This window comes from Procambarus clarkii, chromosome 43, assembly GCF_040958095.1.
Source record: "Procambarus clarkii isolate CNS0578487 chromosome 43, FALCON_Pclarkii_2.0, whole genome shotgun sequence".
NCBI lineage: Eukaryota > Metazoa > Arthropoda > Malacostraca > Decapoda > Cambaridae > Procambarus > Procambarus clarkii.
This window is the reverse complement of record NC_091192.1, coordinates 17330793-17349091: the sequence shown is the minus strand read 5'-3', so window position 1 is coordinate 17349091 and position 18299 is coordinate 17330793. Positions and strand designations below refer to the sequence as shown.

General features: G+C 44.2%; 1 protein-coding gene across 1 annotated transcript; it reads left to right on the top strand.

Moving 5' to 3' along the window:
* The first annotated feature begins 708 nt into the window (after positions 1 to 708).
* On the top strand, positions 709 to 1746 carry LOC138373658 (uncharacterized). Its single transcript, XM_069340000.1, has one exon. The coding sequence runs from the start codon at positions 709 to 711 to the stop codon at positions 1744 to 1746; it is 1038 nt and encodes a 345-aa protein (XP_069196101.1).
* Positions 1747 to 18299: the final 16553 nt, after the last annotated feature.

The window sequence follows — 18299 nt, the reverse complement described above, 5'->3', positions numbered from 1 at the left end:
GCAGGCTGCTCCACCCCCTCCTGCACCTTCAAGCACTACTGCCCGCACTGCCACAAGCGACACCCTGCCTACTGCCCGTGCCAGGCCAAACCTCGAGTCGCCACCGCCAAGGAGAATCGTTCCCGTCGCCCCACCCAGGACAAGAGCAGGAAGAAAGACACATGTCACAACGCCAGTGGATGCAGACACACTTGATGCTCTCCTGGTGGGTTACCCCCTCCGGGACTATGTCGTCGGAGGCTTCCGGGGGGGTTTCCTACTCGGTTACGAAGGGGCTCGGACTCCCCTCTCCTCTCGTAACCCCCCAGCAACTACAGCCCTGCCACATATAGTGGGGTCTATGCTCGACAAGGAACTGAGCCTGGGGCGCATAGCAGGCCCCTTCGAGGTCCCCCCATTTGAGAACTTCAGGTGTTCTCCCATAGCCCTGAGAGAGAAGTCTACGCCGGGCAAATACAGGCTCCTGCACAACCTCAGCTACCCCTATAACTCCGAGAGCGTGAACGCCAACATCCCGCAGGAGACGACGACAGTGACCTACCAGTTCTTCAAGATGCGGTGGCCTTGGTGGTCAGACGCTCGCCAGGGGCGTACTTGGCGAAATGCGACATAGCAGAGGCGTTCCGGATCATCCCGGTCAACCCCAGCGACTACCACCTACTCGGCTTCGTCTACGGAGGGCGGTACTACTACGAGAAAATGCTCAGCATGGGGGCGGCACCTTCCTGCAGGATCTTCGAGACGTTCTCCGACGCCCTGCAATGGATCCTCGCGGAGAAGTTCGGTGTGCTGGATGTCGTGAAGGTGCTGGACGACTTCCTCTTCGTGAGTTCTACCTACAACGCGTGCTTGCGGAGCCTACGGGTGTTCACTGCCCTCTGTGAGCACCTAGGCGTTCCCCTGGCCCCCCACAAGACTGAGGGCCCCCGCCCCTGCCTCACCTTCCTTGGACTTGAAATCGACGCCCGACGTATGGAGACAAGGCTGCCGGATGACAAGAGGACGAAGTACATGGCCGCAGTGGAAGATGCTCTGCGGGCCGAGAGCCTTCCCCTGCGGGACCTGCAGGGGATTATCGGAAAACTGCAATTCGCCACGTCAGTCATACCGGGGGGACGGGCCTTCCTCCAACGACTTCACCCACTCACACGAGGTGTACAGCGTCCCTCACGCCTCTGCCTGCTGGACGCGGAGGCGAAGTTCGACTTGCGAGCCTGGCACACTTTCCTCGGCGCATTCAATGGAATAACGGTTTTCCCACCAGACGGTGAATGGGGGAGCGCCACGGCCCTCGCGATGTGTGCGGACGCCTCATCCAAGGGTTACGGACTGACACTCGGAGCGACCTGGTTCAGGGGTACCTGGCCTATGGACTGGAGCCGGCTCAACATTGCGCTCCTCGAACTTTACCCGTTCTACATGGGGATATCCATCTTTGCAACAGTGTTAGCAAACAAGAGGCTTGTGTGTAGGTCCGACAATGCCGCTGTGGTAAACGTGCTGCAATCTCTGTCCGCCAGGTGCCCCCTCCTCATGCAATTGGTCCAGCCACTGGCAATCCTCCTCCTCACCCATAAAATTACGCTTCTTCCATCACACCTCCCGGGCAAGTTAAATGGGGTTTGTGACGCTCTTTCCCGGTTGCATGTACTGCCGCCCTCGTTCCTGCGAGATGCAAGACTCGCCGAGAAGCCAACCGCAATCCCGCAGCACCTCCTGCCCTGCAACTTCACCCTGAAACTGTAAGGACGCTGCTCGACTCCCTGCAGCTCGCAACACGGCGAGCATATCAACTTAAGTGGGCGAGTACGTGGCGTATGTATCGAACGACAGGAGTCGGGAGTTTCCCTTCGAGGCCTCGTCCACGACACTGGCGAACTTCCTGCAGTCGCTGCTGTCTCGAGGTTTGGCTTTCCGCTCTCTCAGCGCCTACCTTGCGACAATCGCCTTCATGTTCAAGCTGCATGGTAGGGAGGACCCTACTCGCCAGTTCCTAGTCACACAACTATTTAAGGGAGCGCGCAACAAGGCCCAACGGCTCCCCGCACGATGATTGCCCGTGACCAGACGACTACTGCATCGACTACTGGGGTCCTGCGAGGTGTCTGCCGCTCGACTTACAAGAAGACCTGCTACCGAGCGTTCTTCTCCCTCGCCTTCTACGCCTGCCTCCGGCCAGGGGAGGTGACCTATACGGGGAAGGGGCAACACACGCTACGCTTGGACCAGTTAACTTTATCGCGGACAGGGATCGACATCGCGTTTGCCTCCTACAAGCACAGTGCAGGGCGTACCCCCACTTTAACCCTGAGTGCAGACCCCTATAGCAAGTACTGCCCGGTCCGTGCAATAACGAACTACATAAGACGACGGGGCATGGAACCAGGACCTATCTTCCTAGGCGAATCGGGCGCCCCGGTCACCAGACAAGATTTCACATGGGTGCTCCGTGCTGCCGTTCGAGCACTAGGCCTGCCTCCAAACGATTATGCTCCTCACTCCTTCAGAATCGGCAGGGCCACGCAGATGTCCAAGGATGGCCTGGCATCGGCAGCAATCAGAGCAGTCGGCAGGTGGAAAAGTGATGCATTTCACTCCTATGTCAGGCAAGACGTCATTCCATTACCTAGATTAGTTACTTCTGTGGCCAGCGGGCACCTCGCCCTTCGGGGGGTGGGGATCCGGCTTCGCTGGCCTGCGGAGTGGGGGTGCTGCGCCGGATCCCCAAGTCTAGGGCTGCCCGCAGCTACTTACCATATGTCAAGTGCTCTCTTGTAGTGCAAGTTGGGGGTTGCAGACTTTACATGTAAACTAGGCACTAGCATATCATTACCCCTGGAAATTCTTATCTATTCTTTTCTATGCCCTCTGTGTATACCATAGGAAGCAGAAACTGCATTGTGATAACTAACCAAGTGATTTACCAACGAACATTCCATCCTATCTTGCACAAGGTTTCTACCCATTACATAAGCAAGTCTGCCTCCCAATAAATGAGTTTGGGTATCTTTAGTATACACGGTTAATCTGTTGTCATAAACATATTTTATAAATTTGCATCCATTATCGTTGTTAGTAATGTCTCCCAGCGTAATATGTCTAGCATTAAAATCTCCCATGTATATTGTCCCATGATTGTCTAGATCCGGGAACAATGCTACATTAAGTTTCTGGCTTCTGGCATATACGTTGAGGAATGAAAAGTGACCTGCTGTAGTTTGTACATGAAAGTGATGGTACTGTGTGTGTACATTGTGTGACGTGCTCACAAGAATGTGCAGTAAATCACTTCTGACGTATGTTAATAGGCCTGGGGCGTTACTGTTATTATAGGATGCATACCCTCTGATCTTTGGTGGGGTTTTGTTTATCATGTTGGACGTGTAGGGCTCCTGTATAGCAATTATATCTATGTTGTTACTGGTAACATGTGCAATTAGATCATTCAGTCTTTTGTTGATGCTACGAATGTTCCAACTGAGAAACCTAATGATCCTTGTGTCAGCAGCGGCCATCGTCTTGGTGTTGTTCCTCCCTGGGACTGGTGGTCCCATTGTTGTCCTCGTCCCACTTACACAATGTTTCAATAAGTGACTATGACGTAAAGAGCCACACCCACCTGGCGTTTGGTGTCGTCAGGAACATCTGGTGACATCATCAGTTTCTTGATCACTGAGCAACTCGGGATGGTCCGCGAGTGAATGTCATCTGTAAGTCGTAGGGCATAATTACTGTCACTCAGAATATTATCTTTTTCATTCTCGTACTTGGCTTGAGCACGTTCGTTAAGGACATGAATCATTTTAAAATATGCTGATGCGGATCGACTTCCTTTTCCAGTTAATGTTTCTGTGTCACTATCACTGTTGTCATCCCTGAGTTGACTGACGACGTCGCTGCCACCGCCTCTGTTGTCGCTCTCCTCTCTGCCGCCGCTGCCGCCGTCGCCGCCGCCGCCTCCGCCGCCGAAGGTACCTTTACCAGCGCGGGCTACGGCTTTAACACAGCAGCATGGAGGCTGCTGTATCTCATGTGAAGGAGCCTGACGTAGCGTCTGTATAATTCCAGTCAGTTCTGCTACCTGTGGGTATGGGGTCCACTACCGCCCACAAGATGGGTATGGGGTCCACTACCGCCCACAAGATGGGTATGGGGTCCACTACCACAAAGTTATCAATTTATGAAACAGATTGACAAATTTTAAGTTCCAAGTTTATACATATTGTGAAATTGAGAGTCTATGTAGTAACATAAATTGGTAAATCATAAATATTGTAAGTTAAGAATCTCATGCAAGTGTGTGTGGGGGGGGGGGGGGAGGTGATTCCCTTGGTAAGCGAGAGTGGCAGGTAACCTTAGACGTTCTGTGGTCAACGTGGGGTGATGGGGTTGGGAGGGTCAAACCCACCCTCCAACATCTGGGCATAGTACCACCAGCCTCCACAACACTCCCAAAGCTTCCTGCTGATGCTTGTAGCTGCCTCATCTAACCTCACTTATGTCACGCATTAACCTACAGTTCCTGTGATATTTAAACTCCTCATCACAGTGGCGTCTCACCAATATAAACTGTATTGGATTTTGTCCCGAAATAGCTATATGCTGACTGGACGTGTATGTATGTATGTATGTATGTATGTATGTATGTATGTATGTATGTATGTATGTATGTATGTATGTATGTATGTATGTATGTATGTATGTATGCATGCATGCATGTATGTATACATGTATGTATGCATGCATGTATGCATGTATGTACTCAAATAATTGTGCTTGCGGGTTGAGCTCTGGCTCTTTTGTCCCGCCTCTCAACTGTCAATCAACAGGTGTACAGGTTCCTGAGCCTACTGGGCTCTATCATATTTACACTTGAAACTGTGTATGGAGTCAGCCTCCACCACATCACCTCCTAATGCATTCCATTTGTCAACCACTCTGACACTAAAAAAGTTCTTTCTAATATCTCTGTGGCTCATTTGGGCACTCAGTTTCCACCTGTGCCCCCTAGTGCGTGTGCCCCTTGTGTTAAATAGCCTGTCTTTATCTACCCTATCAATTCCCTTGAGATCCTTGAATGTGGTGATCATGTCCCCCCTAACTTAAATTTAAATTTTGCCCCGAGGGGCGAGTTTATTGGGCAGCGCCACTCATCTTGTGAGTGGATACACCGCCATAGCAGCATGTACAACACTCCCCAATAGGAAGAAAACCCGCTGGGTTGTTCATCCTGTCACGTACCCAGACACAGCTGGGACTTGCTTAACTGTCTCAAGTGAACAGTTCCTCAAACAAGAAGATTAACATCTATCAACCCTTAAAAGTTTGCGTTATCTTGCGGGTGCAAAATGGGGAAATCTTTTAAGAACAGCATCAATATTTGACAAATAGTGTTTTCCTAACTCAAACAATGTGGGGTTTATTATTCTACACATATTTCTGATATCTCTCAAGTGTTCACATTCACGTAGATAGTGGTCAAGGCGGTGTCCATCACTCTCACCACAGATTCTGCAACTTCGCTGATCAACTGTTGTTTCCATTCCATATCTCCAAGGATATTTGTATCCAAGACGGATTCTTGCTATTACTGATTCCCTCCCTCGTCCTCCTCCTCTTCGGCCATAACGATTGGGATTGCCAGCTGCAACCATGTTGTACCATCGTATAGATTCACTAGTTTGTGCTCCTATCCTCCTTTCCTCAGTTACCTTGTCACGGTGATGTTGCCTGACAATACCTCTAATTCGTAGTAGAGTCTTGGGTATGAAGTATTCACTATGGTCTCCTTCAGCGCCTTCAGCAGCCAGCACATCTGCTCGTTCATTTCCACATATTCCAACATGGGAGGGGATCCACAGAAACTTGATGACTCTTCCCTGATTGCTAAGTACTCTCACAGCTCTCTTAATTTCAGCGACTATTGCAAGATTTTCTGCCCGATTTTTACTTAGGCTTTGCAGTGCTGCTTTTGAATCGGTGCAAATCACTGCACCATTAGTGTTCCGTTCAAGAAACCTTAACGCCATAACAATGGTAGTTAGCTCTGCTTGCGTTGAAGAGGCATAGTTCTCAATACGCGCTTTTTCTTCATTTCTGCGTTGGAAAGTATTATCCTTGATTACCGTGTATGCTGCACCAGCCCTTCCATTGACAGGATTAGATGACCCGTCAGTGTAGATTTGATCTAGTTCATCTCCGGCTTCTTTATAAATTTCCTCGAGATACTTGTGCCTCATTTCTTGTGGTATCATGTTGGATTTTTTCGTTGCCATTTCATTGATGATGATCTTGCATGAGTCATCCTCCCAGGGAGGTAACCTCTCTACAGGCAGGAGCTCACGGGCTTGCTCAAGCAGGTGAAGTTCTTCGAGGTAGCAGACTGATCTGTGATGCCAGTTTTTGCTTCTCCTGTTTCCCCCTGAAAGTAGCACAGAGCTCAGATTTTTCTTAGCAATATCATTGTAATGGGGGATCTCTGGCTATCCTAATTGCAAGCTTAGCATTCAGCTCCTGAATTCTGCTTTTAACACTGGGAAGGGACAACTCCTCTCGTAGATTAGACGTTTTGGCAGTCGTTGGAACTCCAAGAATGATTGTCATGGCTTCATTTTGAATGTTTTCAAGCCTTTTTATATTGCTTAGGGAGTAGGTGCACAGAACTGGTGCGGCATAGTCTATGACGGAGCGCACATAGGCTGTGTACATCATTTTAAGCACGGCAATAGAGGCTCCATGTCCATTCCAGGTCATGGCTTTCAGTGCCCTGAGTCGACTTTTGCATATTCCTATGAGTTGATTGAGCTCCTCTTTCTTTCCCTTGTTAGAGCCGACAGTGACGCCAAGGTACCGATAGTGGTCAACCCATTCAAGTGTTACACCATTAATTTGCAGTTCTTCATTTGCTCTCCGCTTGCGATGGGAGTATGCCTTCGTCTTGTTTGTGGAGAGAGTGAAACCGAGCTCAATACATTTCCTTCCAAGGAGTTCAATGGACTGTTAAATTTTTCCGAAGGTGGGAGCTTGTATTAGGACATCATCTGCATATCCCACTTGTTTTGTTCCTTCCGGAAAATCAATATTTGCAATGGCGTTCATAAGTACATTGAATAGTGTAGGGCTTAAGACTCCGCCTTGGGGGGTCCCGAGTTCCATATTCATTGTTCTGGAGACTGCTCCATTGAAGCAAACCTTTGCTTTCCTTCCTGTGAGGTAGGCTTCAACCCATTTCATGAGTCTCCCCTTGACACCCATGCATGCAAGCTCGTCCAGGATCACAATCCCCTGTGCTTTGTCAAAGGCTCCTTTGATGTCAACAAATACAGAGTACCTAGCCGTGTCATTAGCCAAGTAATTAACTATACAATTTGCTGTGTTCCGTCCTTTAACAAATCTATTGACCCCTCCCCTAACCTGCCTATTTTGTGCAACAGTCGGTTTAGGATGATCCTTTCAAGCATCTTGCAAGTGCATGACACGAGACTAATAGGTCTGTAATTACCAGGGTCATTAGGCTTCGGTATGGGAACAATTATTGCGTGTTTCCATTGTGTGGGCAACACTCCACTTAGGAATGACTCGTTAAACAGGTGGAGTAGTGGATTCCCAGACACTTCACACAGTACATTGAGTATGTCGTAGGTGACGCCATCTTCACCAGGTGCTGTACTTTTACCCTTTTTCATAGCGCCCCTTACTTCTTGTGCTGTGATTGGTTCCCCATATTCGTCATCACTAGACAGTGCTCTTGTTATCCTAATTCTTCTGTCATCATGTCGCAGGAGCTGTTCCTTGCTGATTTCTGCAGGGAGGGAGGAGGAGGATGCTGCATCACTCCACTTGTAAATTAGTTCCTCAGCCTTACCCTGGGGGGTCTTTGTGAGCCGCAGGCCGGGCTCTGCCCCCCTTAGCTATCTTAATTTTTGCCCACACTTGTCTTGCAGATGTTTCCCGTCCAATAGAGCTAGTGAACTCAAGCCATTGTCTTTCCCGCTCTTTAATCTTCTCTTCCCTGGCTACTTGACACACAGTTTTAAACAACTCTTGGTTACTTTCAGTGGGATGTCTCCGGTACTCTACTCATGTCTCGTACATTTGCGTTGAGCATCTTTATGTAATCATTCTCATACCATTTTATTTTCTTCCTCTGAGGATTACTTCGCCCAGGTGTACGGCGCGGAACTCTTAGACAGCTCTCAATTTGGTGATTAAGGTCATCAACAAATGTGTCAATGTCTTCTGGGATTTGGTATTCCGTGAACCAGTCACTCATCCTGTTTATGAAGTGCGGCCTCATATCTGGTCCGAGTGATAACCTTTTTCTTTTATTTGTCTTTTCTTTCTCTTGCTCATGTCGACGGTGGTAATTAGTGCCCAGTGGTGACTACATAAAACTGTGCACAATGTGTGTACTGGCATCCGTGTCCTGTGCATTCAGCAGGAGAGCATAGTCTAATCTTCCTCCTCTGAGGTGAGTTGGCTGTTCATCACCCAGGACTCTAAGGTTTTCATTTCCCCTGACAAAGAGTGACAGTTTTCGTCCATTGACATTGGGCTGATGACAGTTGGCACCAAAGTGTGGGTGTCTGGCATTCAGGTCACCGACCAGCAGGGTAGGTTCTTCATTAACAAATTCAGGCAGTGCGTCAAGGTCAAGTTTACTCTGTGGCACATATAGGTTGATTATATGTAGGGCATTATTGTTTAAGTAAAGGGTTACCCCCAGTGATTCAAACTCATCCCCCATGTGCAGGTCATCAATAATCTGTGCGGGAATGTTGTTATTTACAAAAGTGATGAGACCCCGTTTTCTTTCCCCATGGGGCAGGGAGAACTTGCGATAACCGCTGAACCTTGGGTTGAAGTCATCACCTGCCAGCGTCTCCTGTAGCACTATGACGTCAGTTTGGTGTTCACGAGCGTATTGTATGATGTCATTAATTCTATTGCGAACGCCATTGCAGTTCCATTGTAGGATAGTGAGACTTTCTTCAGCGTGGGTTATCCATCGTGGAGGTGTTGGTCATCAGATGTACTGTGTGCGGTGTTGTTGCTGGTGAGAGAGTGTGCACTGGTGGTGTTGTATGTGGTGTTGCACCACCGTCATGTGCTGGTGGTACTGTTTGTATGGGTGCCAGTGATCAATGGTGTTGTGTACACTAGTGTCGTTGTGTTCACTGGTGGTGGTGTTGGTGGAGTTGTGTTCACTGGTGGTGTTGTGTTCACTGGTGGTGTTGTACCCCCTAACTCTTCTGTCTTCCAGCGAAGTGAGGTTTAATTCCCGTAGCCTCTCCTCGTAGCTCATACCTCTTATGTATGTATGTGTGAGATTTTTTCTATGCCTACCTCCCTTAGGAGGTGGACTACAAGTTTAAAGGTTGCTCACTACAGTTAAGCATGAGTCCAATAGAAAAAGGAAAAGCGGGAGCAAACCGCCAGGCCTCCACCACTAGGGGTGAAAACCTGTCCACAATAGGCCGCTGGCTCCTCCTAGTTAAACAGGACGTTAAAACTAATAAAGGGTAACCGACGGGTTCTCACAATCAAATATTTATATTTGAAGTGACGCTATGAATTGGAATTCGAATTCCCAAGAACAGCCGTCATATCAAGATCACATCAACATTTTATCGTAATATGCAGAAATATGGTGGAATAATATGGTTGAAGGGTTGATATCAAAGACCGTTTTCTATAACATAACAATTTATTAATAACAAGAGACTAACTACTACATTACCGAGTTTACGTTACGTTAATGTCCATTTAGTGGCACGATAACAAACAGCTAAATAGCAACCCTTGCTGTGAGGCTGCATACTGAACTAACCTGAACACAGGTGTGCCCACTGATGACGCAATATTGCAAATTAAAGAAAAATATCACAGACTAAGTTACACCACAGCGAATGGTTACGTTATTGTACATCAAGTGGCATTTGCAACACAGCTATTCAACAGCCCCTCGAGAAGTGACAGCAGGCTCCATCTTGCTGACACTTCGGACTGACAACATGAACTAACTGAACAAATGAAGGATATCCACTGAAGACACAAGCATGCAATCAATAGTGTCTCGGTTTCCCTGACAGCTACTATAATCACATTGGGTGATTATAGTAGCTGTCAGGGAAACATTACTTATATACATTACATTATATACTTATATAATGGAATGTGAAAAAATCGCGGAATTCAGAGATAACACCATCAATGGTGCACAAGAAATTTGTAAGTACTTCATTCATAATGATGTGTGGGAACCGACCTGTGAGATTTATATTTATTTAATTTATATGAATTTATATTTACGTTAATTTATATACTTCGATAGCAATTTGTATAATGATAAGTGGACTGTATTTCTGCAATAATCTCATAATCTCACAAATCGATCCTCTACACATTAGGGGGGTTTATTAAATTAATATATATGCAGCCAATCATACTACAGAATTAACTACATACATTGAAGAGGTTCCTTATCTTATAGTACAGCAGGTTAGTCCACCAGGTATAACTAGGGTGTAGACACCAAATTATCCTCTTTGAGGCAGCTTCCATCACCCAGTAACTGGTGCACAAACTCTTCCTCGTCTTGACCTGTCAAAAGGGCGCTAACTGTGAAGCCAGAAACCTATATATGACAAGTATTTCAGAGAAAACTGTACATGGAACATTGAAGACCTGGCTTAATTACCTTTAGTTTGAGGCTTCCACGTGATCTAACCGGGTCACCCTATATCCTGACATTAATGGCCATAAATGAATGATAAACGGGTTTCGGATAGACACTTAACTTGAATTTGTAGACAGCGTGTTGAAAAATGGTACACCTTTGGTTTCCATAACACTACGTCCAAGTAAATTTAACAGGAGCCGAATTTGCTCCCGTGTGAGCCTCTGGTCTCAATATAAACAATGGCTGTTTAACACTCCATACTATTGACGTTACTGGCCGACATTGTCCAGAATGATAGGAGCCGAATTTGCTCCACACGTCTCGGAGGTGACACAACAATGGCTACCCTCCTTCCTCCCTCTGACGCCTGGCTTACATTGTCCACATGTCAGAAAGTGATAGAAGGGTCACATTTACTCTACTTTAATATTGATAATTAAGTTAATTTATATAAGATGTTTTTATGATGGTAAAGTCCAAAGACTAATGTATTTAAGAATAATTCCCACCATAATAGGTGGAGAATATAATAGTATGTGGTGATGATATCCCGTTTTCTTTAGATGGTAATTCCACTACAAGTTACGTTTTCTATGGGTAACTTGTTTATACAACACAGCTCTTATCTGTCTGTATGATATATTAAATGGTGTCGGATTTTCCGACATAATTCCCCAGGGGCTGCTCACGGGTCGAAGTCCTAATTAGAACAGACGAACACCGATACTCCTCCTTCGAATTATTAGATTAATTTGATGTTAGTAGTTAGTAATCACACATTTGTGTGTCTGTTCGTACAGGACGGATGTCCCGTACTAGAGTTGTAGGGGTTAGAAGTCTAATGCGATTTCATTTCCCTGTCAACTCTTGAAAGGCTAATATTCAAGCCTATTACATATTATTTAACCCAGAAGACTGAATGTGATCAAGTACTACAGTCAAGTATGATTCAGGGACTGCAGTGAGATCAGTGACATTAGATATAACTTGAAGTTTCTTCAGGTAACTGGTCACTGATATATAAACACTGAGGCCCATGGAATACATCTTGATTAAATAATAAATGTATCAAATCAGTCATCAGATTTATTGGGATTTAATTTAGTTAATTGATTCAGAAGATTGAATAGCTCATCATTAAAGTAAAGCATGGTTCTGAGACTGCAGTGGGTTCAGTGACATTGGTCGCAGTGACTTGTAGCTGTTTTAGGCTACTGTTCACTGATTTGCCACTGAGGCCTCATGAACTCATCTTCAGCTTTAAATGATGATACTAACATCAACCTCTGTTACTATAGTCAGCTGTAATCTCCTTAGTATAATGCTACTGGAGAAATATAATCAGCTGACAAATTTAGGTTTCTACTGGTATTGTTTATCTGCAGGCATAGGTCTCCTCAGGCTTGATACTGGGCCTGAGAGTAATTTACCTCCTGCAGAGTTTAACATGGTTATGCCCGGATATTTAGTAGGGCTACCAATGAATTGATGGTAGTAGTCTGTCCCCACAAGGACAGCAATTTGGCATTTGATTTGCTCAAATTTACCTGCAGCTGCTTGATAATAGCTTTCCAGGTCAGCATAATCAACTTGAGATTGTTGTGACAAATCTTCACATTTCTTGATCTGTCTTGTTAAGTGGCCTTTAAGACCTGCAAGGGTTCTTTTCATTCTCCCTGCATTATCCATCCTGGCTAGTTGGTGAAGCCTTGTGGGGCTTGTACTTGGGCTGCTCATAATACTGAACAAACACTAATGGTAGCCTAGGGTAAATTCTGAACTCACTAGGCAATAATCCTACCTCTACTAGAGGTTAGCACTTAAAATTAATACACATTATATATATACAATCATACACACTAATGATTTGAGTGATAAACCAGTGTCACTGGAAGTACCTTTAGGTTAGCTCTTCTATATCACCCTAGGATGGTAGAGACACTAATTAATCACTCAAAGGTGTAATGATCATAAGTAAATTATTATATATACAACTCAATTCGAGTTGATAAAAATTACACCCAAAATAGGGTCTGCACCATTCATTAATGGTGTTAGGTTGATCAATATAGTACAACTGACTATGGTAATAATGGGACTAGGATGAACGATAATAGTTCAACTAGTCAATGGTAATTTCCTACCCTGTTGTGGGTTGGCAATTAGTAAATATTATATTGAGATCACTAGTGCAATATATTAAATAATTCTCTATTTTGGAGAAATAATATACACAATTATTGATAATAGCCTCTTAATTAGCCTCTATAAAACTTCTAATATTATCTAGAAGTATTAAATATTATTAGTGACCTCGCGAAATAAACTCCACAAAATTCGTAGATAATCTCTCGCGAAATGTAACACCACGAAATCCGTGAACAATCTCGCGACACAGTCACTAATTTGGCTGGCTTCTATATTAGCGCTGTCATTTCACAGAATAACACGCCACCAAATCTGTGGGTGTGCATGAAACCGCTGACGAAGCTGATCTGGGCTGAGGGAGGCTCCTGAGCTCCCACGAGGCTTCGCCGCTGTCTTTGACTGGCTTTGTTTAAATCACACTGCACTAGTTTATTTAATGAATCCACTGGTTAACTGGTTCATCCGGTACTAAGATGACCAAATGTGGGTTCAAAGGATCAAATAATCCGTCATCCGGTTCGAAGATGACCAAATAATGTGGGAACCGACCTGTGAGATTTATATTTATTTAATTTATATGAATTTATATTTACGTTAATTTATATACTTCGATAGCAATTTGTATAATGATAAGTGGACTGTATTTCTGCAATAATCTCACAAATCGATCCTCTACACATTAGGGGGGTTTATTAAATTAATATATATGCAGCCAATCATACTACAGAATTAACTACATACATTGAAGAGGTTCCTTATCTTATAGTACAGCAGGTTAGTCCACCAGGTATAACTAGGGTGTATACACCAAATTATCCTCTTTGAGGCAGCTTCCATCACCCAGTAACTGGTGCACAAACTCTTCCTCGTCTTGACCTGTCAAAAGGGCGCTAACTGTGAAGCCAGAAACCTATATATGACAAGTATTTCAGAGAAAACTGTACATGGAACATTGAAGACCTGGCTTAATTACCTTTAGTTTGAGGCTTCCACGTGATCTAACCGGGTCACCCTATATCCTGACATTAATGGCCATAAATGAATGATAAACGGGTTTCGGATAGACACTTAACTTGAATTTGTAGACAGCGTGTTGAAAAATGGTACACCTTTGGTTTCCATAACACTACGTCCAAGTAAATTTAACAGGAGCCGAATTTGCTCCCGTGTGAGCCTCTGGTCTCAATATAAACAATGGCTGTTTAACACTCCATACTATTGACGTTACTGGCCGACATTGTCCAGAATGATAGGAGCCGAATTTGCTCCACACGTCTCGGAGGTGACACAACAATGGCTACCCTCCTTCCTCCCTCTGACGCCTGGCTTACATTGTCCACATGTCAGAAAGTGATAGAAGGGTCACATTTACTCTACTTTAATATTGATAATTAAGTTAATTTATATAAGATGTTTTTATGATGGTAAAGTCCAAAGACTAATGTATTTAAGAATAATTCCCACCATAATAGGTGGAGAATATAATAGTATGTGGTGATGATATCCCGTTTTCTTTAGATGGTAATTCCACTACAAGTTACGTTTTCTATGGGTAACTTGTTTATACAACACAGCTCTTATCTGTCTGTATGATATATTAAATGGTGTCGGATTTTCCGACATGATGTGCTGCCCGAAATCTTAGCGAAGTATCCAAAATTTGCTTACTGTAGGTAATGCATGCACATGACTCTAAAGCTGCCGCCCAGTTGGGTGGGTGTGGAGCACATTTATTTTTATTTATTTATTTATTTATTTATTTATTTATTTATTTATTTATTTATTTATTTATTTATTTATTTATTTATTTATTTATTTATTTATGCATATACAAGAAGGTACATAGAAAGCACATAGGTAGCTAAGATTTACATGACTGTAAAGATGCCGCCAAGTTGGGTGGGTGTGGAGCACATGACTGTAAAGCTGCCGCCCAGTTGGGTGGGTGTGCAGCAAGACAAGTAACTGTGTGACTCACTATAGATGTAAAGTGCCTTGTATAGTGACTGTTATGAGCCTCTTGTAACGTCACTTGTGACACCTCTTTGTGTCTTTTGTTACACAAAGATTATTGATGTGTGTATTTGTGTGGGTGATTAAATATGTATGTGTATATACATATATATATACGTATACACATACATATATACGTATGTGTATACATATATATATATGTATATGTTTGTATGAGGGTGTGTACATGTGTATACAACATTGATAATTTTGTAACTAGCGTCAAACATTGTTATTTGCTTAGCTAAACGAACTAGAGGGTTCAGTTCCTGAACCGATTATGTGCCTCTGTAATCCTTTACACCACCGCCCACGGGATGGGTATGGGGTGCATAATAAAGAAAGAAATTGGAATTGGCCCACGGGATGGGTATGGGATGCATAATAAAGAAAGAAATTGAATTGTAACTTACCTTATCTCCTAAATGTTAACATATGTCAGTTCAGTTCATACTATTGATCTCAATTAGTCTTAAGTCTTAGTTTTTAAGGTTTTTCCCAGATCTTGCCCAAAGCGCTGTGCGTATTAGTGCTTTAGGTATAGTATATACTTGTTCTTTCTTGAAATCCAACATTCTACTTGTAACTCCCAACTACTCCCAACACCACCACCACTCCCAACACCACCACCACTACCAACACAACCACCACTCTCAACACCACCACCACTACTAACACCACCACCACTACCAACACCACCACCACTACCAACACCACTGTTACGACCCTGGGTTCTTCAGTGGAAACCAGAGGTCAAAACTTGAACTAAATAAGCTACATGTTAGAGTAGCAAAACGCAACTCGATGTGTCTCTTGTTTGTATCTTCCCTGCCAGACGTAAGACTATTCTTGTTTCTCAAAGAGCATTTAAAGACTGAGCTGGGGGTTGATTATTAAATAATAACATAGGACACCAACTATGCTTTACTAATACTTCTAATCATTTGTAAAGTAAACCTGAGTAAACTTGGTATAGGGCTGCGGTACGATTAGTTGAGCAGTCTGCCGGCAGCGAGCCAGCTGGGGGGAAGGAGACTGGAGACTCTATCTTTTTCTGAGCTGGCATGTGGTGTGGACAGGAACCTCCTACCCTTCCTCCTTCGTTTCCTTATTTCTGTGTCTTGTTCAAGATAAGTACCATACTGATGTAATTATTCCATGTCTGGCATACTCATGTTCTATGTGTAGAGTAGTATATTTTGTGTGTAGTAGGTGTGTTTAGAGTTTATATTACTAGTTATTCTAAAGGGGGTCCCATTGGAACCACGTGGTCCCCCTACCCTAAGCTGACTCTAACTTCAAGTTATTCAATAGTAGAGCTTTACCCTAGCTTGTGTTCAGTGTAAAACCTTGTATCCTGCTTATGTGGACCAAGGCTTTTAACGTAAGGTAGTGTGGTAAAGTTATTATTATTATTGTTATTGGTGTGAATGTATATGGGGGGGCTGTTAAGGGGTTAATAAATAAGTACATGAATTATAAGAGTATCGTTCTTCCTATGTAGGAGATCTTGATCATTCCCTAGACTGACCTTGTTGTGTAGCCAAGTAGTCAGCACTACTTCTAGTTTCCATGGGGGCCGGGCCTTACTGATCTCCCCAAATAGATACATCTTTATTCTGACTGACCTTACCCCTGAATAGCACTAGTTCCCCCATAGCTAGCCACCATATTTATTTATAACAAGTGGGGGCCAGTCCGGGAGGAACATTATAATTGTAAAAAATAAGATTCTTGAGTGCCAAAACTAAAAATTTTTGTTTTCCGCAGAACGGTTGTGTGTTAGCCTAGGGTCCAGCTCATCTTGCAAAGGACATTCTTGCACTGACTGGACACCCAGCTGGATCCCTTCACGATTAAGGTTAGTGTGGCCTTGTGTTAGGGGCCGTGCAAATTTTTGTTCTTTTTCCAATTTTTATTTTTTAATTTTTTCTTTGGCTGGGAGCTAAAATTATTAGTGATGTCATCTGAAATGCAGAGACTGGCAAGGGAGCCTTCACTGGTAGAGATAAAGAAACTTACCAAGTCTAATTTAGTTTTGTTAGGCAAGGAATTTGACCTGGAATTAAATGACGTGGATAAAAAGTGGACTTTGGTGAATGAAATATTACAACATTGTATTGATGAAGAACTATTGGCAAGTGATACACCTTTATGCCAGCCTAGCAAAGCAGAAAGTGCAGCTCATAGGAATAGAGAATTAGCTCTAGAGTTAGCAAGAATAAAATTAGAGGAGCAAAGACTCAAAACCGAGGAGGCTAGAATTAGAGCGAATGCCACTGGACCTCCACCTGCCGGGGATTCAAACCCCAGGCATTATGAGAAAAAGCATAATTTGCCTGGATTTTCCGAGTCGGACCCTGAAAGGTTTTTCAACTATTTTCAGAGATTGGCCACGTCCATGAACTGGCCAAAGAAAGAGTGGGTGAAAATCCTACAGAGAAGACTCTTAGGGGTAAAGCACAAGATATTTTTATAAACATGCCTGACGACGAGTGTTTTGAATATGATAAAGTCAGGGAACGTATTTTGCGGGCATATGAAATTACTCCTGAAGCTCACCGCCAAGCTTATCGCAACCTTAGGCCTACCCACAACCAACCGCTCACTGAATTTGCTAATGATCAAATTAGATTGTTTGATAAATGGATTCGCTTGGCTAAAGCTGAAACATACGAGGCACTTAGGAATAGTATGTTAATAGAACAGTTTATAGATAGTATGCCAGACATTGTAGCTCAGTTTATAAGAGGAAGGGTAGAGGTAAATTCTAAAATAGGGGATTTGGCCAAGTTGGCAGAAAACTACCAATTGGCGGGCAAAAGGCCTAATAAAATTAATTATACCCCACAGAGTAACAAAACTTATACCCACAGCCAGTCCAGACCAGCTCATTCTAACCCTTTAACTAATGCACCTTCTGTTTCAGACATAACTAACCCTGTTAAAGTGTCTAGCCCCACGGCACCTAAGGTTGAACCGAAGGGTAATTCTGTTAGTAATGTCTCTTCTCCCCGATGTTTTTGTGGTCACTGTAAACGTCCAAACCACACTATTAGCCGTTGTTGGCAACTGTACCCGGAAAAAAGACCCAATGCTCTAGTTGTGACACAGGGCTTGAGGCCTTCGGAAGGGTTAGGGAGTAAGACCTCCAACTCACAGTGGTTGGACTTGCTTACCCCATTCTTATCGAAAGGGAGACTACTTTTGTCTGAGGGTTCTTCCTGGAAGGACGTGGTGATCTTCCGAGACACCGGTGCCATCCAGACTTTAATTTTAGAGAGTGCATTGCAAGGTGCCAACACTCTCGACACTGGAGAGGTGGTACTGGTCGAGGGTGTCACTAGTGATACTCGAGCAGTACCCCTCCATAAGGTTACCCTGGAATCTGATTTCCACAAGGGTGTTTGTACAGTCGGAGTCACTTCGTACCTACCTTTCCCTAATGTTGATGTAA